Source organism: Urocampus carinirostris, chromosome 9 (assembly GCF_059441175.1).
Source record: "Urocampus carinirostris isolate Australia breed hairy pipefish chromosome 9, RoL_Ucar_1.0, whole genome shotgun sequence".
Classification (NCBI taxonomy): domain Eukaryota; kingdom Metazoa; phylum Chordata; class Actinopteri; order Syngnathiformes; family Syngnathidae; genus Urocampus; species Urocampus carinirostris.
In genome coordinates, this window is record NC_142357.1 from 3,883,375 (window position 1) to 3,911,355 (window position 27,981).

Below are 27,981 nucleotides of genomic sequence, written 5' to 3' on the forward strand. Positions count from 1 at the left end.
CGGGATCCCCATGGGGGATTCCAGTTTTTGCTTTCAAATCCGCCTCTCCTATCCGCCAGCTTCTCTCTCTTCATGTGTCCACACAGAAAGAAGAATATGTGCATTCATAGATTTCATTAGGATACTCGCAGCGCCAAAAACCCCGAGCAGCAGCGCCGTTCTTGATGTTCGTCGAGGCCATTTGCGCCAGGAATAGCGTCTTTGAATGCAATGTCTCCTGAGGCTGGCGGGGTCTGGCCTGGGCCTCCCACTCCTATTGTCCTCCTCCGCGCTGACCACTCTATCTAGGCCAGTGAAAGCGGAGCAAAATGGCATCACCTTTTGTCTTGGCGTGTTTATGATTTATGCGTTTGGGGAGTCCCTGGGCTGCAAGTTGATGCTCGGCGCACTAATCAAAACCTTTAGGTTTGGACTCACTTCCGTAATTCACTATTCTACCTCTCGCAGCTAAATCATCACACACTTTACTGCTTGTCAGCAAACTATCAAGTGTGCTATGATATCCACACCTCTGCACAATAATCATGCTGCAAGGGATGATCAGCAGTGTTTACAAATCCTTCACTCATCACAACTTCCAGGTTAGGCTCCCAGGGTGCCACGGGAGGTCAGCAGAATCCCAGGATCCACTAAGGTAATTCAATTGGGGCTTGCTGAAATTACATATGCAAAAATAAAAAATAAATTAGTTTTCTGCTGATGACTGGGTATGCAAATGATGACTCGATTATGGTGGGCCAGGAGTTTGCAATTAATAACCTTGGAATCATCATTAACAAATATGTCAGGCTAACTGTGTTCAGTGGCCTTCACTAATTATTAATGAATTGAATTGGTTGAGACTGAGGACACTAACGTGAGGAGAACTGAGCGACAAATGCAGGTTTGCTCTTGACCTGATTTGTCCTTGCAAGTCCTTTTGCTGTTTGTGGATATGATGTGCCAATGAGTGTTACCATTTAAAATCCTCAAATTAAAAACAAACAAACAAAAAAAACAGTTCAAATATAGATGTAGGTTTGTGCAAAACGATCCCAATATTGATTGTATTGATACTTAGACGAGTCTTGGTATGTAGTATATTTTTTGCAAGAATTGTCACTTGTTGGTCACACCTAGGGACAATTTGGACGAGCCAATTAACCTGACATGCATGTTTTTGGAAAGTGGGAGGAAACTGGAGAGCCCGGAGGAAACCCATGCAGAGGAAGAACATGCAAACTTCAGACAGGATGGCTGGTAGCTTGATTTGAGGCATGTACCCATTGCTGGTTAAAATACCTGGTATCAGTGGTTGTTTAGCCCTTTCTTTAAATAATTATGGTTTAAAAATAACAATTTTAGACTGAACTGATAACTGGTTCCTTTCAAGTAATCGATTCACCACTGAACTTTTCTCTATTACTTGATACGAGAATTATGTTGTTTATTCATATCTACAAATTATGTATTTACACTTTTTCATAGTTTTTTAGGTCTGTTAGCGCATTGTTTGCACCCAAGGCTGCAAATCAAGCCAGATAAAGGCCAAGCAGAGATAGTAAACTTGAGCCTACCACGGTTAAAATGTTCTCCTGTGATTTCCACTTCCACACTATCAATCTTCTGTTGTATTCTTGGCAAGTTGAGCCAAGTTTATCTGTATTGTCCTAATCACAAAACAATGTGTTTAAAGGCTTTCACTAGCCTCAAAATAATTCACTCATCTGAAGCCCCCAAAATTACATGTGAGTGGGTGGAGTGACAGACATCTTGAGAAGAATCCACAGAAGGAGGAATTCCCCTTCCACGATGACCAAGCTACAATTGATAAAGCGTGGGAAGCCTTTAGTTAGGATATATACATCAACATTCTTTTTCAATTACCAACCAATGCTGATGTGAAAAAAATAGCCCTTGATTTGAAACAGGTGTCAAAGTCGAATGGACAGAGGGCCAAATAAATATTTGCTCACAGAATTATGCAATTTTGAACATATTTAAAATGGCACATACACTCTAATGAACTAATCTGAGAATCCAACTAATATATTAATATTGGATCAGATAAGTAAAGTGTAACCCCTGTTAAGATGCGAGTAAGAAAAAATAAACAAAAGGATAATTTGACATTTCAATAAAATATTAACATTTAATGGCAAACACATTGTAGTAAATATTTGATTACATAGCTAAATTATTAAATTAAATACAGTATCTTAATTAGCAAACAATGACATCATAGACATCATAGCAATAAATGAGAGACAGGGTCTGCGATTATCATAGCAATCATGAGCAAGACATTACTGGGAATTTGATAACCAAATTTCTCCTTTTGCTCATTTTGACTTCACCTGACGAGTTTTGGTCGAGTTGTTTTCTCCTTCTGGGAAAATTCCTCGATTCCTTGGATCGGGGTGAGCTACCAAGACCAGGAATCGAACAAGGATCTGATTCAACATGGGGCTTCACTTTAAGGCTGCGGTAGGTATTGAATATGTCCTTTGATCTCGATTGTGGACTACTGAACTTTGAAAAACCAGTGATGCCGATGAATTTGGTATTCCCCGAATTGGAAAACATCAGAATTAAGTTGTCTGCTTATTTAAGGAACGTTTTGTCATTCGTTACAATCACCATTGAAATTTGTAAGTCTAGTGTTGTGTGACTTTAAATTCTGACAAGAAAACAGATTTAGGTTGATTATGAACTGGTGTTGGTGCTTATAAGAACGCATTTTGTGACTACTAATATTTTTTTTCAACAAAAATCAAAGTAGAAGTCCGGTCGTTAAACTGAAGTGGAAATGAAACAGGACTAATAAACCAACAATATCCAATTTAGGATTTCCTCAACACCTTTGTAGCGCATTCAACATTGGGTCAGGATTCTGTTTTCCAATGTAAGAACATCCCGCATGAACTGAATACTATGCTTTATTTCAATTATTCACAGTGACTGAGGTATCTGATCACACTGGGGTGCGATATTTGTAAATCAGGTGCTCGGGCGTTATCTCGAAAGTGCATAACAATACTCACCCTGAGAATTCCAGGACCAGAACCACAGTCCACTCTCTTGTTGCTAGGGATTCGAATTAGTATTGATGTGACTTTTATACTATCAAATTACAATAACATAATAAGTAAGACAACGTTGTTTTTTTCCCAAATTGTGCCTGTTAAGATTCCAACTTTAATATTTCTTTGTTTGATTTTTGTTTTGTGTTCTATTCAAGTTGCTACTGTAGATGATTAGTAAAAGAAAACCCAATAAATCCGAGTGTGTGTGTCTTGATTAAAGTATATTGAACAATCAAAAACGGTAAAAAGAATTCATTTAAAAATTTGTGTCCAAACACTCTTCAGAGTAACTAAAAAACATTTTTTCATCCCAAAATAACGATCTACAAAGGTATGTGTTCTCCGAAAATGCAAGACTCGGGTCTTTAATTTAATTGTTTAATCGATTATTTGTTCAAATAATTGATTAACCACCCAGATATTGCTACACCTTTACCCACATGAGAGTTTTCTTCTCCTAAAATGTATGTTAAATGTTGTCAATTGCCCGTTGTTCATTGAATTGCTGGCTTTTGTTCAAATTATTTTGACTGGGGTTTTTCCTCTAATAATTTTACTACTCATCAAACCTAAAACTAGTCGGATAGCTTTTTCTTCCGTGTGCATTACAGCATAAGTGCTACAATATTATGATATGATCGGATTGGTAAAGCAATGTTTTCTTAAGGCTCTGTCAGTAATCTTGAATTTTCAATGGGTGCAGAAGAAATATTTTCTTTATATGACAATTCTCATAACATGAAAATTAAATGAAAGAAGCCGGTATTATTCAGGCACCATCATTGGCCTATAGTTTCTATTTTAGCAAAGTTAAAGGAAAATGATAATAATCATCGTTTTCTTTAAGTCACTCTGCTGAAATCATTCATTCATTCATTATCTGCACCGCTTATCCTCAGTAGGGTCGCGGGGGTGCTGGAGCCTATCCCAGCTATCTTCAAGAAGTGGGCACGAGACACCTTGAACTGGTTGCCAGCCAGTCGCAGGGCACACAGGGAGACACCTCACTCGCTCATTCACACCTAGGGACAATTTGAACCGGCCAATTAACCTGACATGCATGTTTTTGGAATGTGGGAGGAAACTGGAGTGCCCGGAGGAAACTCACACAAGCACGGGGAGAACATGCAAACTCCACACAGGAAGGTTCGATCTCATGACTTCAGACCTGTGCCGCACACGCACTAACCAATGCGCCGCCGTGCTGCCCACTCTACTGAAATATTTTTTCGAAATATAATTGGATTGCAATAAAACATTTATGAAGCATCTAGAAACTTTGCTGTCAACTCTTGTTAGAGCCTGTTTGCGTTGTTCACTGAGTAGTACACATCGTTGAAGGAGATTTTCAGTTTCTTAGAAATTTCTCGCATGAAATAGCCTTCATGTTTTAAATTAAGCATAGACTGTTGGGTTTCACATGAAAATTAAAATGTTCTGGCCATATTGAAAGGTAAATCACACCTACGAATGTGATGTTCCAGATATATGACCTGCTCAAAGTATAGTCAGTTTTATAGCTTTTCTAACCAGCTTAACTGTTTTCAACTGAGCTAAGACCATTGCACAGGGGTTTTCCAATCATCTATGACCTTCTAACGTATTCATCAAACACAATGTACTATTGGAACACTTGAGTGCGGGTTGCTGGAAATGGGCCTCTATACACTAAGTAGATATTGTATTAAAAAACAGACGTTTATAGCTAAAATTGTAATTTACCACAATAAGAGTGTATGGGGAGTATTTAGTTCCATGTTACCTTCATTGAAAAAAAAAACGTTTTTTTTCCTAAAAAATGAGGACATTTCCTAGTAACCCCAGTCTTTTGAACGGTAGTGTATAGGATTTCGATCGATAAATTGATAAAATTACGGAGAAAGTCACAGACAGGAGGTAACTTTAATTCAACATCGTGAGTCCAAAAGTTATCTTACAGCTCATCAAAAACAATATCAATCTATACAGGAGATTTTTTTCTTTTCTTAGAGTTTTCGAGTTTATCTGCAGTCCAAGACCCAAAAAATCAAAAACAAAAACAGGAAATAAAAGACAGAAAAAATATAGACACCGGATATTTGGATTGCATCTTTCATTTTTCTTGTACAAAACGTTACCAATAATCACAATGGAGCTTAGTTTCCAGAGAAGCTATTCATTTTTGAACAACAATAGACCTCTGCGGTGTATATGCAAAACAGAATATGGCTCGGCTACAAGAGTTCTGCGAATGCATGAAAACACTCTTGTGAGTGGGGGCCTCCTCATTCAGGTGTTCCGGCTTCATTCCAGAAAAGCAGAATCAAAATCCCCAGTTCCCCATCCGTCTGTCCATCAACCGCTTAAACACACTCTCAGGAAATAATCGTAAGAAGGACAACAGAAATGAGCTTGAATGACACCGGGACTTGCTACTTGGGTCGGAACTGTTTTGCCCAGATTGTGCTGTGGCAGCGCTTCGCTGTGCTACTTACAATTAATCAGCTCAAGAAGGTCAAAGAATTTCTCGGAGCCACCCGAGCTGTTGTACTTTCCAATGTTTTTGAATTATGGGTCTTTGTGTTGTTGTGTTTGTGCTTTGCCCCCCTCCCTCGGGTTCCCATGAATTCCTCCGTCGCAAAGAGACAATTGTGGCGAGGCTGGAAAACTGTACACGTGATTGAATGAAGAATGGGATTGCATTGTTAAGGCATCTAGACTGCTGGTAAAGATTACAATGACAGAAAACAAGAGTGTGGAGGTATTACGAGAGGCAGTTTAAGAAGTAATTCATACTCGCTCTCACCTGTACATATGTACTCACATTCAGACACAGTTATACCCATGCACACTAAACACTGTCGTACATACTACTATACTCTCATACACATCATTTACTCTCCCAAATACTAGTATACTCCCATACACACACTACTATACTCTCACCAAAATATTACAATGGTCTCATATACACGCTACTAAACTCTCTTGCATATATTATTATTACATCATACACGCACTACCATGCTGTTACACTATAATCTCTGAAAGATACTTCTATAGTGTCTCACACATGCTACTTTACAGGGAGCAACTCCAGTATAACGTTGAACAGTACAACATATGCATAGAGATAAATGTGCATCGCCTTGGTTACCAAAAGCAATCAAAGTAAAACAACACTTGGAGGTGGGGTGATCACTGCACTGTGAAAAACCTCAATAGTAATAACATTTTTAAGTAGTAGTGTGTGTGTGCATGTGTGAGAGAGTATAGTAGTACGTGTGTGAGAGTATAGTGATATGTTAGTGAAAGCATTGAAAGGTGTGTATGAGAGTATTTAGGTATGTGGAGTGAGTAAAATAGAATGTGTGAACGAGTATTGTAGTGTGCATGAGAGTATAGTCGTGTTTATGCATGGTTATGACTGTGTCTGATGAGAATAGAGTTGTGCATGTGTGAGAGTTTGATGTTAAATGTAAAAGCAAGTATTGTTAACTTCTCAGACGCCGTTTTGTGCATGAGAGTACAGTCATGTTAGTACATGGGTATGTATGTCCGTGTCTGTACAAGAGTGTAGTTGTGCGTGTGTGAGAATATGTTAAATGGGAGAGCAAGTATTATTTACTTCTCAGCCAGTGTAGAGTGCATGAGAGAGTAGTCGTGTTTGCCAATGAATATGTGTCTGTATGAGACCATAGATCTGCATGTGTGAGAGCATGATGTTACCCGTGAGAGCTAGTATCATTATCGTCTCAAAGAGCCTCTCAATAAGATACATTATGGAATCGCTAATAAATAACATGGGGGGAAAGCAAGAAGAATGCATACGCAATCGCACTCACACAAAAGACAGTGCCACTCAAGAGAAGAACCCATGCATATTAACAGTTTCAATCTGAAAAAAACCACAAAAAAAGATATATTTTACAGTATATATTAATGTTCGTATATATCTTAAAAAAATCTACTTCAACCAAATACTCTGAATAAGATGCTACTTTTTGCCGTATGATAAACATTTTCATCAGGAAACCAAAACAAGTTTTATTAACTTATACAAAAATAGACGATGGCGTGTTGGTGAGTCCAAAAAAGTCACATTTAAATAGTGAAAGACCAACGAAACAAGGTGGAGTATGTTCACAATACAAAGAAAAACAATGTACAAATACACGGGATAAATACAGTATTTATATGATATCATACACCTCCGTCCCTTTTTTTTCTAGTATCTAAACCATTGTTGTATCTTAAAATCTTTTGTACTGAGAAGCTGCCTTAAGACGTCTTTCAAACTAAAAAGCTATTGCAAAAAAAAATATATATATAAAAAGAAACAAAAAATTAAATGAAACGAACAAGCAAAAAGCCACCCATTTTTTAATATACAAAAATATATCAAACATTTCTTCTAATGTAACATTTGCTTGACTCCTTCAGTATAGTGCTTGCTGGACAAAAAGCATCATGGGATACATTTTTCGATGAACCCTTTTTGGCTAAAATATATGGAGAACAGATCCTGCATCTATGTAGAAATAAATGTATAAAGACATACACATATATGCCACATATGAAGACATGAATTCATGCGTAAATCAGGTAATGCCTAAATAAACAACATACATATTTTTTTTCCATATATTTATGAATGTCATCATTTGTTTTATCATTTATTTATTTTTTATCATGTACTTTGTGGTTCACCCATTGGTATTTTGTCATGTATTTATTATGTCTCAACAAAATATTCCAAAAACATGCCATATATGAATATATGAACAACTAAATAAATCAGTTAATACCGAAATATATGTCATTATAGAATGTATTCGTGCATTTTTAATTTTTGCGTGTATTAAGTCATGTATTATCTCTATTTTGTCACCACAAAATGTTGCAAATATATGCCATCCATTCCATCCATCATCTGCACCGCTTATCCTCAGTAGGGTCGCGGAGGTGTTGGAGCCCATCCCAGTTATCTTTGGGCAGTGGGCAGGGGACACCCTGAACCGGTTGCCAGCCAGTCGCAGGGCACACAGAGACAGACAACTCCTTGGCTCATTCACACCTACGGACAATTTGCACCGGCCAATTCACCTGACATGCATGCTTTTGGAATGTGGGAGGAAACCCACGCAAGCACGGAGAGAACATGCAAACTCCACACAGGAAGGTTGGATCTCATGACCTCAGAACTGTGTTGCACACGCGCTAATCACTGCGCCGCCTTGCTGCCAAATATATACCATATGTAAAGAAATGAACAACTAAATAAATCAATAATAAAGTACCTAAATATAAATATACCAAATACACTTTATTCACATATTCATACCTTTTGTCATTTATTTCGATATTTATTTCATTATGTACTTTGTGGTGTAATAAGTCATGTATTTGGTTGTGTATTTTGTCATGCATTTTATTGTGTAGGTATTGTGTATTTTGTAATTTCTTCTTAAATGTATTTTAACATGTATTTGGTCGTGAATTTTGTCACCAATTTTGTTGTGAATTTTTTATGCATTTTGTTGTTTATTCATTCATGTATTTTGTCGTGGCTGAGTGTTTCACATAAAGTCATGGTTGTTCATTGTTAATAACCAATAGAGGAAAAGCTCAGGCAATTGTCTGTCCTATCATTTAAATAACATTTTTTGTGAACAAATATGACAAAATGCATAAATAAATGAATACATATGACTGATGTCACATATTTAGGGATTTTATGATTTTTCTACCTGTTGTGTTTATTTGGCATATATTTGTACGTTTTTATTTATTGAAACATTTATTTCTAACTTAACAGGATCTTTCCTCTATAAGAATAATCACATTATGTTTTGTTTCAGTAGAATTCCAACGACTTAAATAGAATAGGAGCACTGTGCTCATTCATTCATTTTTTCATTTTTTATTTTCATATTTGTTTTATCACGCAAGCTAAACACTTCACTGTTGGCGCACATTATGGTTTGCTTCTCCATTCATCAACTAAAACAAAGACAAATCTCATGAATCTGCATCCCGAAAGTGAAAGAACGGGGCGGACGTTTGTTCCGTCTTGAGTAGGGTGGGAAGGCCTGAGTTTTGCACAGAGTTGGCTTCGGCTCCGGAGTTCGAGACGTTGTCCGCGTTCTCCGTTTCCAGATCCTTTTACATGGGTGGAACGATCATCCCCGGGATCGCTGTTTGTGGGAAAAGAGGGGGAGGGAAAAGGAAAAATAAAAGCAGAGGTTAGTTATGTTCCGGCTGGATTTCGTCAGTCATCGCCACGGCGCTGTAACCAAAACGGGTCCAGCTCCTTCCTTATCTGTAACGAATCTAAGAAGCTTTCTCGCTAAGTCCCAACACACTCACTCCCAGTGTTGGGAATAACGGTGCTATTTTTTTTAATAACGGAATCATCAAACTAATTATTTTCTGTTACCTTTACCAATGGTCAAAAGTGATGCGTTAGTTTGGCTGCAAAACGCCAAAAGTGGTGTGCCCACGCAAACCTGACGCCATTTTAAGCAGCTCAGTTTGCCACTCTCCTCCGAATTGTTTACTTCATGTCTTTTTGGATCATTCAAAATAGTGACTTAATATTGTTATATAGTAATTACGAGTATAGTATTGACTCTGTGCCGAAAGAAAAGGCAAATGAGGGCCGATTCCTGAATAATTTGAGAACCCCGACTAGTATCACTCGCGAACAAACTGTCTCTACGAGGTGACTCTTGGAATTTTACGAAGGGCTTCCTACCAATCATTCAATATGCATTTTGGGGGTATTCTGCGTTGCTGACTTCAAATTGTGAATATTTTGTTGAATATAAAGGTTAAAATTATTTTGTCTGTTTTTAGGAGATTTATACATTTTGTAATTTTGTTTCCTGTGTTTTTCAGTTTTAATGTGTTTATTAAACAATGTAAAGTTTGTTTGCTTATTTTTTCTCTTTTTCCCTTTGTTATTTCTTTTTTGTTTCTTCTTTTCCATTTTTGACTTTCGTTTTATTTTTAGCCCTTTTTATTAATTCTGTGCAAAATGTTACTTAATAATTATATCGTAGGGATTAAAACAACATCAAAAGAGCCGTTTGGTACTCGAAAGAAACGTAATTCATGTCATTTCGTATTTGCTCAGAAAATTGTTTGACATACAACAACTTACTTTTCAAGTAACGGAAATATTTACTTTCCCTGTTCACTAGTTACTTAACCTTAGAGCAATTCAGTTACTAACACAGTTACTTTTTGGAACATGTAGTTAGTAACTCATACTAATTACTTTTTCAAAATAACGTGCACAACACTGCTGACTGTGCGGTTCTTGGGGGCAGGGTGTTCCGAGAAACCCAGAAAAGGAACTAAACATATATATGTTAACTAACTTGGCTGAAATTAGTCTTCATTTGGTTGCATGAAAGCAGGTTAAATTTAGCTCGGCTCAGTTCCTATGGTTATTTATTCTCTACAGCGGTGGTGTTCAAACTTTTACAGCATACGGGCTACCTATTATTGAAAAAGTCAATATTATATACCCATTATAAAAACTGCACAACTAAATATTTTGGAATGCTTTGAGGATTCCATTAACATTTTTTAATCAAATTAAAATTTAACTAATACACATAAAGATTCAAGAAGTCTAAAATATATATTTGCAATATGTGTGATTGAATGATGACCATATTTCTAACATTGTAATGCTTACATGTTGTATTTGACCGCTTATTGTCAGTGTATCACTAAAAACGCAAAGCAATCAGTAGTACAAACATTTTTGAAAGCTGTGATAGATATAACATCTGTGTTCAAAAAAGCTGTTGGTTTAGCCAATCAGATTCCATGTAGGTGACTGAACGCCTGCTATAGGGCGCTGAGAAACATCACCCGTTTCACCAACTATGATTGGCTAGGGGGCGGTAATCCACCAAAGCGAACGCGCCTTTAACCGTTGAATTAAGGAATCGAGCTAGTGTTGATTAAATACAAAAGTTCGAACAACTCTGAAGCAAGCAAGCCTTTCGCAAGCGAAGAATTTCGGGCTAAAAATGTCAATCATTACGTTCGGGTCGGGTCTCTTTCGCTGATGTTTTAAAAATGATCCACCGGTCATTGTTCATCTGTGACTCTTGTTTATACATTTTTGTTAACTTAGATTTCATCACAAAAGACGGGCTTTACATTGAGACGAGTCAGCAGGCCAGTGCCTGGACCAGAAGCATGTCAAAGCGTTGTTGCTGTCATGGAATTTTGGGACAAATTTCTATATCTTACCCATGTTTTTCTTATTGATATTCACTATGTTTTGTTTATTAGTACCCAATGCTAAATCTACTGCACCATGGTCACCCTGTAAGTGAGATTACCGCTTGTGAGGCCCCTTCTCAAGGTTTTCTTATTTTCTTCATGTTGAGGTTGGTTTAAGGGGATGGTGAAATTGTAACCTGTGCAGTCCTTTAAGACATTTTGTTATTAAGGGCTATTAAGGGTGATTAAGGGGTATCGACAGGTCGCGCTCCGCGGCAGTGGCCCCAGAGAGCCAGGTGCAGGGCAAATTCCCGGGGTCGGCCCATATCACATCTCATCAAACTGAGTCCTCACATATGAAATAGGACATTTAACTTATAAGTGTGAGCCAATAGAGCCTGTTCATTTGAGAACATCACTAATTCAGAGCTGAAGGTGTTAAATAAATGGCAACCACTGCTACATTTTTATCAAAGACTTTTAAGTTAGCAAATATTGTCTCGTCACATGTCAGATAAATGTGGATAATGGCTTTAGTGAGCCCAGATTTTTTTCCCCCTGCCCTCGTATTGAATCATCTTCCCAATGGGGCCTCTCGCCAGTCGTGCTTCACTGCCTTTCCTTCACCCCGTTTAACACATAAGCCATCATATGGAGGAATTTTTCATATAAGATATCGGCGCCCTATCGATTCCCCCGTACCTTCAATCCACTTATTCCCGGGTTATTTCCTAAACACGTTGGTCTTGTTGGGATTAACTGAACCAAATGTGTGTGTGTGTGTGTGTGTGTATGATCATCGCGCATTGGCCCTTGGGTCACCGTGTTCTGCGCTCATCAATGCCGAGAGAGGAAGCGAGGAAGTGCTTAGCTCCAAGCTCTGATAAAGATTGCCATCCATCATTTCACAGGGCCGGGATCTCAACACCATACGACATCCTGCCTAGACGGGTCGACTGTGTAGCGTTGGGGATTCTGGCTCTTTTGAGTGAGCCGGCTCCTTAGGCTCAGCTCACTGAAAAGGGTTTTCAGCTCCCAAAACGGCTCTTCGGATATTTGTTTCGGTTTTGAATGATATCTCAGAAAATAAATACATTATTGAGCAAATTACTTTATTTAGTACTTGCATTGTAACTGTATTGGCCAGTCACAAATGCCTTCAAGAGAGATAGACAGATAGAGAGAAAGCAATAAAAAGAGAGAAAGAGGTATCAAGGAAGGGAGAGAAAGAAACAGAGGAAGAAAAAGAGGAGAGGAAGAGAAAGAGAGAGAGAAAGGAATAGATAAGAGGGAAATAGATATAGAGGGACAAGAGATAGAGAAAGATGGCAAGACAAAGAGAGAAATAGACAGAGAGAGACACCAAAGGAAATTAAAAAGAGGAGAGAGAAAGAGTCAAGGAGAAAGAGATAGAAACCAAGAAGAGGGACAGGAGAGAGACGAGAGAAAAAAACAGACAGAAATATAGAGAGAAACGGAGAGAGAGGGACACAGAAAGACCCTGAAAAGGAAGGAGGAAAAGAGAGAGAGAGAAAAAGAAAGAGAGAGGAAGATAATGAAACAGAGTATGACAGACAAAGAGTAAGAGAGAATGATAAATGAAGAGAGGTAAAAGGAAGGAAGAAAGAAAAATGGAAGAAAGAGATAAAGAAAGAAAAAAGAGGGGGAAAAAGACACAGAGGGAATTTCATTGAGAGAATTTCAAGGAAACCAAGAGAAAGATAAAGTCAGAAGTAGAGATAGAGAAAAAGAAAGAATGAGTGAGAGATATAGTGAGAAAAAAGAACAAACAAGAGAAAGAAAAAGATTGAGAAAAGAAATGAGAAAGAAAGAGTGAAATGGAGAGAAAAAGACGGAAAAAAGAAAAAAAAGAAGAAACAAGAAAAAGAGAGAGAGGTAACAAAAGTGAAAAAGAAGGATAAACAAAGAAAGAGTAAGAAAGACCAGGAGAGGGGAAAAGAGAAAGAAAGAGAGAGGAAGATAATGAAACAGAGTAAGTCAGAAAGAGTAAGAGAGAATGACAAATGGAGAGAGGTAAAAGGAAGGAAGAAAGAAAAATGGATTAAAAGAAAGAAAGAAAGCAAAAAGAGCGTGAGAAAGACATAGGGGGAAATTAAGTGAGATAATTTCAAGGAAGCCTTCTCCCTATTGACGGGAGCCGGCTCTTGTCGTTCAATTCAGAGAGCCGGCCCCTGGAATGGTTTGGTCGGCGAACTCCCCATGGCCATTACTGTGAGCTGCTCTTCATGGAAACGGGAGATGGGAATGACCCCTGGTGGCACGGAGCACACCTCCCCACGGACGGCGGACGCAGCACAAGGCAGGAAACAGGAAGTGCAAACAGGAAATGGAACACACATGCCTTCTCACAGACAAGTGGAGCGTGACAAATAAAAAAGCAGGAGGAAGGGCAGGGCAGGATGAGCTGCTGCTGCGATCGAGCTGGGTGGGACAGCGTGGGATGGAAAGAAACAGAGTAATGGCCGAGCAGACAAAAAAAAAAAACAACCAAAAAAAAAAAAGAGAAAACGAGCGGGGTAACATACTTCAGGAGAAGGCCAGGCCCTGCAGGGAGCTGGCTGATGAGTACTTGCTAGAGTCCACAAAAGACTGATCTGAAGTCAGGAGGGACAGTCAGGGTTCAACGATGGCGAAGGAAGAAACCAAAGGGTCAAGCAAAAGGAAGGAGTAATGCAAGGAATCAGTGAGAAATTGTTAATTAAAGGACGTTAATGAAAGAGCTTCTGGTGCTTAGCATAATCTTGGTGTGTCAAACTCATTTTGGCTCAGAGCCACATAGTAGAAACAAATATCACGGGTGCTCGAATAATGCATTGAAAGAAAGAAAGAAAGAAAGAAAGAAAGAAAGAAAGAAAGAAAGAAAGAAAGAAAGAAAGAAAGAAAGAAAGATGGTCAGAAAGATATTTGGACAGAAAGAAAAAAACAGATGGACAGAAAGAAAGACAGACAGACAGAAAGACAAAAAGACAGTAAGACAGTAAGATGATAAGACGGTAAGACAGAAAAACAGAAAGAAACAAAGAAAGAAAGATGGGGAAAAGGAAAGAAATAGAAGGGGAAAGAGAAAAAGGTAAGAGACAGAAGAGAGAGAGAAATAAATAAATCCTGCTGCAGTTTTTTTGAGAGTGGTGCTTGGTTATGGCAACATTGAGTGGACATATTCAAAATTGCAGCTCATTTTTTTCTCGTGCTTTTCCTACTGTTGCCTCGCGGGCCGAAATTAAAAACCTTGGCGTGCTTAATCCGGCCCGCAGGGCAACGTTTGACACCCCAGTCTTAAAATCAAACAGCAGGACACTACAATTTTATTCAATTTTACTTAAGTTGAGTTGAACTTGTGATTGTACGAGCTTCTAAATTTTAGTCAGTACAGTACATTTAGTTTTGTTTTGAGATTGTTTTGTGGCATTCCTGCGTATATATTAATACTAATTCACTTAATATTAACTGATACGCTAGTTGATTGAGATTAGCAACTGCAGAAAGAGTCCTCAAACGAGTGTCCCAATGTGTCACTTATCTGTACTAGACATTTCCCTGCTGATTAGGCCAAAGTCGCGATCTTTCTCCATAGGGACAGTGGGAGTCTTATTCATCCATTCCCGTGTGCCACTAATTAGAGAACAGGAAGTCATAGCTACTCCCGTCGTTTACCCATGCTTCACTTTGACATTCAGAGCACTGAACAGAAATCACATAGCGTCCCTGACTCTCTCGACCATTCGCCTCGCAAAAAAAGGAATAATAAGCTCCAAAGTATTTTAAGCGGTGAAGGTTAAAATATTGCAAAAAAGTAGCGGCTCATAGTTAGAAAATTACAGTCATAAATTGTAACCAGAAGCTTTTCATGACAAATCAATAAAGTGAATGATTAAGATAGCAAACACCGATTGCTGTCGTGGCGGACGCGGCTCAGGCAATTCCGTAGGTCAACTGTGTGAGTCGTCCTATAACCACGGAATGGCTAGTTTAATTCCAACCCTTCCGACGTGACGTGTTCTTGTGTCCTTGGCAGAGGTGGGTGGAAGCAAGTTACTAAATGAGTAAATTTTGGGACATTTTGAACTTCTACTTTAAAATCACTATACTTTTACTTAGTAGATTTGTGAAGAAAAAAGTGCACATTAGGCTACATTGAATGAGAACTTTGTTTCGAACATTAAAATAAAAACAATGAGTCCACAACAAAATAATGTTACATAACATGTTTGAAAAGAGGTAGTCAGAAGCAGATGCTTATTTTCCCTACCCCTTTATCTTCCCTATTAAATACATTTTACAAATCTTCTCCTCTTTTGTCTAATATGACAAAATCCCATGGATATACTTATTACATAGGTCAGATATCAATAATTATACTAAACAACAATAATCACATATTTAGGACACTAATCTTCGTAATACCAATCCCTCAACGTCATAATGCACCTAGTTAACAAATGTCACTGCGGCACCAATGATAGTGACAACAATAAAAATGTACACAATATTTATAATAACAGTTATGGTATAATAATTGCAACAATAACAACAAGTTAACCATAGTTTTAAACGCAGTATTTCCAATCTCACTCATATCCCATTTTCTTCATCCCTGTATTTCACCAGTAATATTTTTTGTATTAAATTTGAACACTTGAAGAGTTGGACATTGTTTGATCTGATCTTGTAAATTTTTCCGAAGTTTGACTCCACACACAAACACGCACATACTTTTCCTGGATGTTCTCACCTTTGGAATTTTGAATTTACTACAGCCCCTCAAGTTATAATTACATTGATGCCCATACTTAAATCCAAACGTATCAATATTTCAAATTGTTTCTTAAATAAAATGAGAAATATTGTCTTTTAGATAAGCTTTATTATCCAATCTAACACCCTTTACGGGGAAACTACTTTTGTAACCGAGTAGATTTAATAAAAAGAAAGAGTTAAGGCTTTTAGTGTCATGATTGCTGATTCAGGGCACCTGTGACTGCCCGATTGGCACCAACAGCCCTAAAGGGCTGATTGGTTCAGAGACTATTTTTAAACCCCCGGCTTCCAAGAGGAAGCCGTTAGAATGTTTGCGAACCTATGCTCCCAGCTAGGCAAGCTCATAACTTCCCACATTTTCCTGACCCGTTTTCGCCTGCCTGATACCTGTTGCCGACCTGTTTCTGGATCCGTTTCTGCCCTGATCTGCCATCCCCACCACCGACCTGTTTTGCCCTGTTTCCTGCCTCATACCTGTTGCCAACCTCTTCTTTTAACTCGATACCGCCCTTGCTCTCCCGTCCCGGCTAGTGACCAGTATCCCTGCTGCCTACGATTATCCTCGCTTGACACGGAAGTGCCACTTCCGCGTTCCGGCCACCTGCCACCCGTGTCAGTCGATCATCGGATCGTGGAAGCAATCCCTGCTCTCCCTCTTTCTCAATAAAACTGAGTAAATAAATGCTACTGGGTCCTGTCTCCGTTTCTGACTTTTAGAACGGTTTGGAATTTATAATGTTTGGGCTCTCCACTGTTCCCTTGGAAGGTTTAAAATCCAATGGTGTCTTCTCTCCTAATTTTGAGTGTTTACTAAACTTTAGATATATCAATATTATAAATGGTTTCTGTTGTAATATAAGAAAGATTGTATAATAAGCACACTTATCTAATCTAGCAGATGGTATGATAATAATAATGATCAACTATTTCCCCAGATTGCAGCACATCAAAGTGACTTGAATGCGCTTCTTACCTTGCAGGCTGTTAGCGGTGGCGCTGGTGCAGGTCGGCGGGGGGGAATTTTGTGGTCGTACGACGGGGGCAAAGGCGCTTTTCTGCTTGACGGCGGCCGACACCATGTTAGCGGGGGAGAAGGAAAAAATGCCAGAGGCGCTGCTGCAGTTGGAGGGCAAGCTGGTGGAGGAGGCCATGGTCGGGCTGGACGGGACGACTGGGAGGTACAAGGGGTAAGAGGGGGGATGGGACGGAGAGCGGGAGTTGTCGGGGAGAAGAAGGATGAGGGGAAAGACGAAGACGGAAGAAAAGGGGGAGAGAAAAGGTTAGAGAGAGGGTCGAGGACATAGGACAGGCAGACGGGACGGACAGAAGGGAACTGGTCAACGGATGATGGCAAGAGGGACAATAGTTCAGACATTTGCTTGGCATACAGATCAATGTATTTTAATGATACCGTTTTATAAAAATAACTCTCAACTCTTTAAAAAATTGTCAATGATGAAAAGTTGTCGGTTAATGGAACCTCTGCGGACACAGGAATATAAAATATGTAAATGTTTATACAGTCTTTATACAGATTTTGTTATAAAAGACAGGCTTTAATTTGTTATCACCTCTCCTCCTCCCGAGTCATCACAAATAAATTCAAATTTCAGGTAAGCTTCAGGGTCGGTCCTGCAGGCTCCGACTGGTCAGGCTTTAATACCCGCGGGCCGGGGTCGGATCGGGCTGGATTTTTTTAGGCCAGATCTTAACTCTGCTATGGTGTACCGTGAATTCAGGACTACAAGCCGCAATTCTTTTGCTACATTTCAAACACTGTGGCTTTAAATATTGTTTGGCGTATTTCTTTTATCTGTTTTGTTGCAGCACCAAAGAAAACAGCGAGCAGCTTTTCGACAATGCATGTCCTCTACACACAAAACATGTCTGCAAACATTTATGACGCCCTTCTAGAGAAATTAGTCCACGTTTTTGCCAACATTATTATATACAGTACCGGTAATCCTTCGCTGTATCACGGTAAGCAAAACAACTTAATTAATCTTTATTTCATACGCGCAAATCTTTTAATTTTCAAGTTTCTCCTAAAGCCATGTTAACAAAACGCTCAGGACGACAAAAAAAACAGTAGGAGGAGAAAGATGTCCTCCATCGCCAACAACTTGGACTTCTCGACACGTTTCTCAAACAATGGGGTGCAAGAGGTTTTGTCCCTCCTAGAGAGGCATGGCAGAAAATAATCGAAATAATTGAAAAGCACTGCACTAAGGGAATGTAAAACCAGTTTTCCATAATGTCCATATGATGGCGACTAAGTATCATCTTAATTAAAAAAACTAGTGACCTGAAATTACGTCCACTCCTTAGTGCAATACAGTATAGCAGTAAGATATGTTTTGAAATTGTAATTTGATAGTACAAAAGTTATTCGTAAAACATATAAGCAAAAACAAAAAAACTTGCAAAATGCAGTACTTTTATTTGTTAAAAAAATGCCTGAGCTGGTAAATAGGGTTTGTTCTTTGGTTGTAATGTATAATAGACTAAATAAAACATTGTATTTCATGGATTTGGACTATTGCAGGTCCTTTTTGGAACGCAACCCTGAAAAACGAGGGATTACTGTAGTACGTAACAGGAGCAAAATGGGAGGTTTGACAATATTTTATTGAATTTTTACAACAAACTCCCAATATTTCAACTTTTTCACCCGCAAAATCAAGTCCCCAATCTATAGATCTGAATTGAACAGCAGGGGAAGTTATCCATGAAAAACACTTCTAGCACTGCCATTGTCAACAACAGAAAAAGACACATCTTTGTTGCAATCTGGCACTATTCTATCGAGTATGGGTGCTCTGGCTCTTTATTTTAGGAATATAGGCTTGCATTTTACGCAACGCAGCCTGCATTCCAGTTTTTTTTTGCACATCTAAAATGTGTGAAATATTTGCTCGCCTTTGTAATCGCCATTTTGAATGGTCACATGATCTGCAAAAATGTGACATTAACTACTTGAAGTAAGACTGAAAATCGACGCAGCTGAAAAGGGCGGCAGGTTTGCATGGGCACGGCGCAGTTTGCGTTCTGTGGCAAAAGGAGATATATAGATCTAACACATGTGTTGTAATACCCATCAATAATAGTAAGGTAACAGAAAATCCTTATTTATTTTGTACAATTATCTTGAGGTTGATTTTACTATTTTGAAAAAATCTTGTTTAACTGCTAGCAAGTTTATGTTTGAGCTCTGTGACTCAAAATTTGGGCTTCCTTCCAATGCATGGTGTTCTTCGCGGAGGATAAGGAAGATGTGCGTGCTGTTCGCATATTTTAATTTTTATTATTTAAAGAATCGTTCATAGTAGTTCAGACGACATTGATTCAAAATAGTTTCATTTTTTACTCCGATATATGCTATTCTTTGCAGAGGATAAAGAACAAGTGGATAAGAGCAGTGTTAGCATCTTTTTATTTTAATTATTTAGCCAATTGTTAATGCTAGTTCTGACTTGGCGCAATTGATCGCCAAGGAAGTCACTGGCACTGAATGAATCAAAATCAAAAGGGATATTTACTGGCAGAAAAAAGGACCGGAGACCCACACTAAAAATAAAGAAAATATATATTTTCATGGATACCAGCTCGGTAGCCTAGATGGTGGGGCGCCCGCTCCGAGACTGGGAGGTCGCTGGTTCAAGCCTCGGCTGAGTCATACCTAAGACTTACAACATTGGTACTCATTGCCTCCCTGCTTGGCGCTCGGCATTAAGGGTTGAGATTGGTGGGTTTGGTCTCCTAATGACTCCCAACACAGCAGTTGGGTCTAAAACTGCGGCGCCCTGTTTGGCTGCGGCTGCATTGGCTCGCTACAGTTTTTCTGTACGGGTCAGGTGTATCGACATTTCGTTCTGTGTGCATGGTTACAAGAAATGACAATAAAAGTAAATTCCTCTTCTTCTAAGGAGGCTTAACAAGGTAACCAGGATATGAGGAAAAATGAGTGTTGTTCTATAGTTTTTAGCATATTTTACAGCTGATTTAAATTACGGGTCACCAGCGTTAACATGGACCGTATTACCTAAAAGTTAACACAAGAGGAGGGTCAAGCCAGTGGCCTAAAATCCAGGGAGGCTTTTACGAAGACACATTGGAGTTTTTATACGACTTTTGATCAGGAGAGCTGCGTATCCTGGAATTTATGGGGATTGTTTTTTCCTAAATCCCGACACCTCTTCATTCGATTGTGTGATAACGCTATTGTGACAGGGAAACGCTTTGTGGTAATTCCCCGGCTTCCTCCTTTGCCCCCTCCCTAAAAAGTGGTTTCAACTGAAAAGCGCTAGTTCAGCGGAAAAAATCCAAAGTGCATCCTGAGTTGACAAAGATTATTCCGCTTACGTTTAATGGAGTTTCTGCAGCCTCATTTTCTAATGTTTTTGTTTTGTTTTTGTCACCTTGATAGCGGGCGTCTTCAACGAGGTGCCTGCGGGCACCAGGTTGTCCCCTAAGGACAGTTGAGGTTCCCGTGGACCAGTTGTGAAAATAGCTCACAAGTGCTGCTGGTTCATTGTGATTTTCTAGTAAAATTGTCATGATGTGTTGCTCCACCTTTCTCCAGAGGGCCCCAACCGGGTTTTGAACTGGGCACAGTTGTGTCCAATCTCCACACACATGTCTCTAAATACCATAGCCTTTATATGGAGTAATAGGACAGCACGCTGACTGTCGGGTTTCTATGCTACTTCCATTCGTCTTCTGTTACCATGTCAGGTTTGGGGTTTTTGTTTCTGGTTTGGACACTGTGCAAGTAGTTTTATAACCCCGATTGTTTTTATTTGTGTGTTTTTGTTTTTTGTTAATTAACCATCCTTTGTTAAGTATATCATGTTTTGGTCCCTCCGAAATCATAAAAAAAAATTTTTTGCTTTTTTTTTATTGGTTGACTGAGTCAATTTAACGCTATTTTTAATAATAATTTTGGTAATAATATGGTAACAACATAGTAATATGTTTATCTTTAAAAATTCTAATAAATTAGTTCCAATTCATGGGCTTTATGGACAAAAAAAAATCTATTAAAGTGTGTTATTTTTAGGCAATTCAGTAAACGAATAGGATTAGAATATACTGTATTAAAAACATTTATTTATAAGATCTTTTTATTGAATTATTTTAAGGAAATACAACAAAATTGATTCCAATTTATGGGTTTTATATGAGCAAAAATGTGCAGTTTTTTTTAGCTAGCTATCTGGCTACCTTTTTAGCTTTGTAGCTAGCCATTTCCCTATCATTTTAGCTATTTTGGAAGCTATCGAGCTAGCTTTTCACATTTTTTTCCATGTTATTTAGCTAACATTTTCTCCCTTTTGCTTATCAAGTTATCAAACTAATTATGGCCTCTTTTTTAGCTAGCTTTTTTTGGTGTGCTTTTTACTCTCAAAGCAAGTTATTTAGCTCCTTTTTAATCTTTTACCTGTTTACCTTTCTCACTAGCTCTTAAGCTACATTTTTAACTATTTAGCAAGCCATCTAGCTAAGTTGCCCTTTTAGAAATTCCTATCAAACTGGGTGTCCTTTGAACTAATTAGTAAAAAAAAAAAAATAGCTCTCAGCTTGAAAAAGGTCAGAGACCCCTGCTTTATTGTATTCCCCCACCCAATTGCTACTTCCTGTTTTCGGGTCCAAGATGTACTGTACTATGGGCGAGTGTCAACACCATCAGACATTGTTTTTCTCACTTGCTTGCATCGCTTAACCTAAAGGCATGAGAATATAACTAGCTGGCATCCCCTCGGGCGTGAATACTATTCCAGATGGCGTATGGAATGCGGAAAGAGCCAAAACTAACACTAGTTTGATGAAATAATATCAATGTTGCCTTGAGATTGATTTCATATTAATTGATTGGCAAGCTAATAAGTATGTAAGAAAAATGTCTTTAAATCATTTTATACAAAGAAATGCCATTGAGGAAAAAAAAGAATATGCAGTTAGCATTGTGGTAAAACAGACCCTTTTCCAAATATACAAGACAGAAATACCAGAATAAAAGTAACCAATTGGTACACTGCAAAAAAATAAAAAATAAATAAATAAAGCATTGGCAGAAGATGTACCTCATTTTAAGTATATATTAATTTCTATTTTAGAAACGCGTAATCTAATTTTTTAGGATGATAAGTAACTTAAAAGAAGAAAGATTGTCTCATCTAGTATACAGTGAATTGTTTTGCATACATTAAGTACTTTTTTTAAATGTTGGTAAAAAAAAAAAAAAAAAAAAAAATATATATATATATATATATATATATATATATATATCTCATCTCATTAGCTGCACCGCTTATCCTCAGTAGGGTCGCGGGGGTGCTGGAGCCCATCCCAGCAATCATCGGGCAGTGGGCAGGGGACACCCTGGACTGGTTGCCAGCCAATCGCAGGGCACACAGGGACAGATAACTCGCTCGCTCATTCACACCTAGGGACAATTTGGACCGGCCAATCCACCTGAAATGCATGTCTTTGGAATGTGGGAGGAAAGCGGAGTGCCCGGAGGAAACCCACCCAAGCACGGGGAGAACATACTAAAAAAACGCACAGGAAGTCCGGTAGCTGGATTTCAACCCACACACACACACACACACACACACACACACACACACACACACACACACACACACACACACACACACACACACACACACACACACACACACACACACACACACACACACACACACACACACACACACACACACACACACACACACACATATATATATATATATATATATTTTTTTTTTTTTTAGATTAGCATCATTACCTAGCTAAATAAAATTGTTTGTCTGATTTCAAGAATATTTTTTTTTGCATTTTATTTCTGATTTGAGGGAAAATAAGGAACACCATTTTAAATGTGGTCAGATTTTTTAAATGTCTCACTTTGCAAGCAAAAAAAATATTTTTCGTGAATAAAAAAACTAATAAATATTATAAATACCTCATCCAGCATAACGTACAGTATTTTTCTTAATTAATGAATATTTTCCACCACAATGACATAATATTGTTCAAAACAATGAACCGCAAGCAGCTAAATCAGTGTTAATTTAACACTCATAAATAAGGACACTAAGATAATGTTAAACATTTACTTTTTAACATGGATTATGTTAAGATACTAAGTAATAGTGTTAAATTAACACTTAAGAAAGAAATGTTATCACTACCTCAGTGAACATACAGTCCTTAAATCAACACTGGTTGTTTTACTGTGTGTGGTTCATTGTTTTTGCTTATTTGAAGAATATCCAATTTTGGTGAAAAACATTTCTGAAATAAGCTAACTTATCGACCAAATGATAAAGTATTTTTAAAAGCTAATTTTATTGTATTTATCCCACGGGTCATTTTTTGTGTACTCAGTAATAGTGCAAATTGTTAACTGTAAACATCAAAAAAATAAAAAATGAATAAACAAATAAAATATTAAAAAATAAATTACTGTGCATACTCGTTGAAACACTTTTTCATATTTGAATTATGATTTTTTTTTCTCTTTTACTAGAAAAAAAAGTTTAAAAAATCATTTAAAATTTCAAACATTCTGTTAATGCGGAAGGGAATGTATGTATTTCAACTCGTTTTCCACGAGAAGTAAGACAAAATATTCTTAAATTAAAATTTGCTAAACTGTCCTATGTAGCCAATGGCATAAAGTTTTGATCATTTTATTAAAAAAAAAATATTTTTGATATTTTAAAAAAAAAATTCTGCTGGATAAGGAAATGGTGCTAATGTTAATTTCTCATTTGTTTGCAAAACAAGACAAAAACTCTTGAAACTAATGAGAAAAAAAATGAGAAAATTTTTCTCCCATTGAAGGTTTATTATGTATTATTTTGCAATGTAGACATTGTGAATATCTATGACTTCTGTTTCTATAAGTGATCATAAAATGTTAACAATAGAAAAAGATAATCAAAACAACATTGTGACATTGTGCCTATTGTTTATCACTGTCTGCATTAATTTACCAAAGTCGTTTTTAACTTTTGAAAAAAAATTAAAAAAAAATAGTAATATGGATTTAGAGATCTCTCATCCATTAAACTGGCTGCATGGCACACCTCTTAATATAAACACACTGACCCTAATGTGCAACTAACCAGTTTCAAGTAAAGCTGAGTATCATAGTTGCAAATTGGACTGGATTTTTCTCAACTTTCTTTCCTTTTCCTTCCGTAGCGGAAATGCAATTGCCACGCTAAGTTCTGTTTCGGAAAATACTCTTATCCTCCTATTAAATCAATTTTCACAGCTTTGAATACTACAAAACAGTACAGCACGGTTTTTAAAAATGGAGACTTTCCAGACAATGGCCAATAGAGGGATTCACTCTTCATGTATGTCACTGGCTTCCTCCACCAAATTCTGAGCCTGGCGCTGACATCATCCCTTCTATCCTCTTCCCAAAGGTTTGTCTTTTGTCTGCTAATACACTTAGGGCTTTTTCCCCCTCAGTGATTTTACAATCATCCAAGTCGTATTTCACCTGCCCTCTGATATCTGCTTCTGCCTTTATTGTTGTTATTATCCAACACTTAGCTTTTATGGCCCCTTCCCGACAAATCCCAGCAATAAAGTCATAATCCATTTATGAAGGGGCCTAACTAATCAATTAATGAAAATTGGACCTACAAAGGCAGGCTGAGGGGCCATTGATTGAAAGTGTCTGTGTAGGGGGCGATGAGCCTGTTAAAATACTTGTTAACACCCGAGAATCAAAGAGCCGAAATGGAATTGCTTCTCTAGCAATTAGTTTATTGATTTAATCAAGGGTCTTTAATGTAGAGAGTGAACTTGTGTGCGCTTGTGTGTGCGTGCAAGGGGGCCACGCTAAGGTGATCTGCTCCCCTTTGCCAATAAAGGCAGGATTTGTGTTTGACTCTGTTCTTAAAGAAACAGATGAGCCAGCTAAACTGCTCAATTTGCTTCCGTTCGTCAAATTTTGTGGCGCTGTTTATCACCAGAATGTGATGCATTTACTCACTAGCATACGGCGAGTTGCCCGCCGATCCATTCAGGAAGTTGGGCGAGGTGCCCAAGGTTGCCATGCCAGAGTTAGCGTAGCCATTCATGCTAGTGGAGACAGAGCTGTAGCTACCCTGCTGGGGAGTGGAACTTGGGACATAACCATGAGGGGACACACTGCTCGTAGTCCTACTGAAACCTATGGATAGGGACAGGAGGAGGGATAAGGGAGAAGAAAAGAGAGAGAGAAAAAGGTGTTAGGGATATAGGAAAAGGCATACCAAAAATAAAATAAATCCATGCAGCGCCTTTGAGAGAATTTGCAGGAAAATGGCAGGTGTCTGTGCCATCAAACCCCCCGATTGGCAGGAAGTGTTGGACATTGAACATTTCACATGAGAGCTGCCGTATTGTGCAATTGACTGTGATCAGGAGATGTTGTCCTGAGTTGATGTTCCTTGAATTTAATGAGATATTCCATAGCACCGCCCAACACTCAGCATGCGTTAAAGAAAACGGGGTTTGATTTGTGGCCCTTATGGTGCAATTACACTATTTTATCCGCCTGAGCGGCGTACGGGTGTAGATCGCTCTTTTCGTGCGGACGTGCTTTGTTTTGCTTTCGCTTTTAATATAGGTGTACGAAGTGTTTTAGCCCCTAATTATGCCTCCGAAGAAAGTCAGTGCAAGCAGCAAAGTTGCTACGGGTGAAAAAAGAAAAGTAGTGCGTACAACTATTGCATTTAAGAAAGAAATAATAGCTCCACCGTCCACCTGCGCCTTCTGTGTATATTAAAGCGGCGCTGCCACGAGCGGCTGCCTTTTCCAGCAGCTGCCCTATTGTTTTATTGTCTGCTCCTATCTTCGGTGTTTTTTCTTCCCGTTTTGACAACTACACTATGGATTACTTCTATCCTATGGACATGGGTTTTAGTGCACAAAAATGCGGCTATTCAAGGAATCAACTCCTTGCCCTGAAGAATTCTCGTGCCGGCGTGATGAAGGGGCCTATCGTGGAAGAAGAGCCGGAGCTAGCTAAGCGCCTTCGGTACCATCCGTAATCATGGTAAATGCGAACTCACGACCAAATAAGATCATCGAGTGCTGGTGGAAAACAACAAAGCGGAAACGTGGCTCACGTTTAGCATTCCGGACGCTAACGTGTAGCCACCCGGAGCTACCCGGAGCTATCCGGCTTCAACCCTACTAAACAGAGACACGAAAGCCAGGGGGAATCGGAGAGGAGGCGGACTTGCTAACACGAGGTGGTGTATCTCTGTATTTTCACAAAGAAAAGATTTCCATCTGCCACAGGGATGTCGAACTTTTGGACTAGCGTGACGTCATCCACTCCGCTACAAGCACCCCTAGGGCATCATGTTGATCTGTTACTAAACAACAGGGTAGACTGCTGAAGGTGTGAATTTCCCTACGGGGATGAATAAAGTATCTATCTATCTATCTATCTATCTATCTATCTATCTATCTGCTGACCACCACAAAAGTAAGAAATCCTATTCATAATTCTTTTCTTTATCCTGATTTTTTTTTTTACACGTTCATGTTAGCGTAATCTTTCGTACGGAAGATTACAATAACGCGAACGTACGATTAGCTTGGGTTAGCTTTTTTTACGTTGAACATTCGAGGTAAACATTCAGGGTGTTGGAACGGAGCCCAACTTTCAGGGTGTTGGAACGGAGCCCCCTTTCCAATGAACCGCTCACCACTTGTTGTGGAGACCCGGGTGCTAAATGACTTATAACGACCTGATTTTTTTATTTTTACGCGTTCATGTTAGCGTAATCTTTCATACGGAAGATTACGATAACGCGAACGTACGATTAGCTTTATGTTTACGTCAAACATTCAGGGTGTTGGAACAGATTAAAACGATTTACATTATTTTTAATGGGAAAAATGATTCCGTTGATCGAACAAATCGGTTTTTGAACAGGGTTCTGGAACGGATTATTGTCCAGAACCGAGGCTCCACAGTAAGTCAATTTAAAAAACAAAATGTCATGTTAAGGCAAACATACAGATATCCCAACTTAAAATATTAGTATTCCCAAACAACTAGTAAGCTATAAGCAGTGGCTGGCCATCAGAGCCTGAAAGCCCTTCTTTTCTGGCCTAAAAAATATCTCAATCGTGTGATGTTGATTATAGATTGTCCATGAATACTTATCAAACGATTCAGAATCGTCTGTCAGCTTTCTTTCATGGCTTTTCCCCAGGTTGCTCTGCTTTCAGAGGTGTGCTTTCATATTTAAACATTTAACCTATCATATTTCAGCCATTACTTGTTCCCAGTGTCAGAAATCTTCACAGAGGCCTTCACAATCAGTTCGGCATAAAACAAGTGATGATCAAGCTTTTGGTTTAGCCAGTCCAACTCCGAGTTGGCGGGCCAGGGCCTTGTAGCAGGCGTCAGGAAATGTCAGAAGATTGACAAACTATGATTGGCTAGGGGGGCGGTAACTGAAACTGTGACGAAGGATATCCCCATGTCCACTGCTTCTGTTGAACGGACATTTTAAGCCCCAAATTAAATAAAAGCATATGCCGGAAACTCGACAGGAGGGCCTCAAATTTCAGCAATCGCTTAGATGGCGATAGAAAACAAATGAAACACACCGATAATCTGTAAAGCAGAGTAAGTTAAATTTTCTTGAGAAAAGAAAGGAGGTTTGATGATGTGCAAAAATAAAATTTTGGGCATGAAAAATGTGCCTATATCCCTTATTGATATGGCAATTTTATGAGATATATGTCAAGTTTCAATTTTTAGATTTTTTTTATAGGAGACCAACTTATCTGGTTTCGAAACACTCTTAACTAAACAAAGAAACGAGTGATGTGCTTTTGAAAAGCACTACATATGATTATATGTGTTGACCATCTCAAA

The 27,981-nt window shown here is 38.5% G+C and overlaps 1 protein-coding gene across 3 annotated transcripts in view; it reads right to left on the reverse strand.

Annotated features, from left to right (window-relative positions):
- Positions 1-4,948: 4,948 nt before the first annotated feature.
- The window catches only part of ebf1a (EBF transcription factor 1a), a 144,615-nt gene continuing 121,582 nt past the window's right edge, over positions 4,949-27,981 (reverse strand). Inside the window, exons 14-17 of one of the 3 annotated variants that reach the window (XM_088344237.1) lie at positions 25,090-25,269; positions 17,044-17,241; positions 13,838-13,906; positions 4,949-9,241 (exon numbers count right to left, since the gene is read on the reverse strand). In XM_088344237.1, coding sequence (XP_088200363.1) covers positions 13,839-13,906; positions 17,044-17,241; positions 25,090-25,269 — 446 coding nt within the window. In that variant the 3' untranslated portion in view covers positions 4,949-9,241; position 13,838. The other 2 variants (XM_088344238.1, XM_088344239.1) reach the window with 2 other exon arrangements.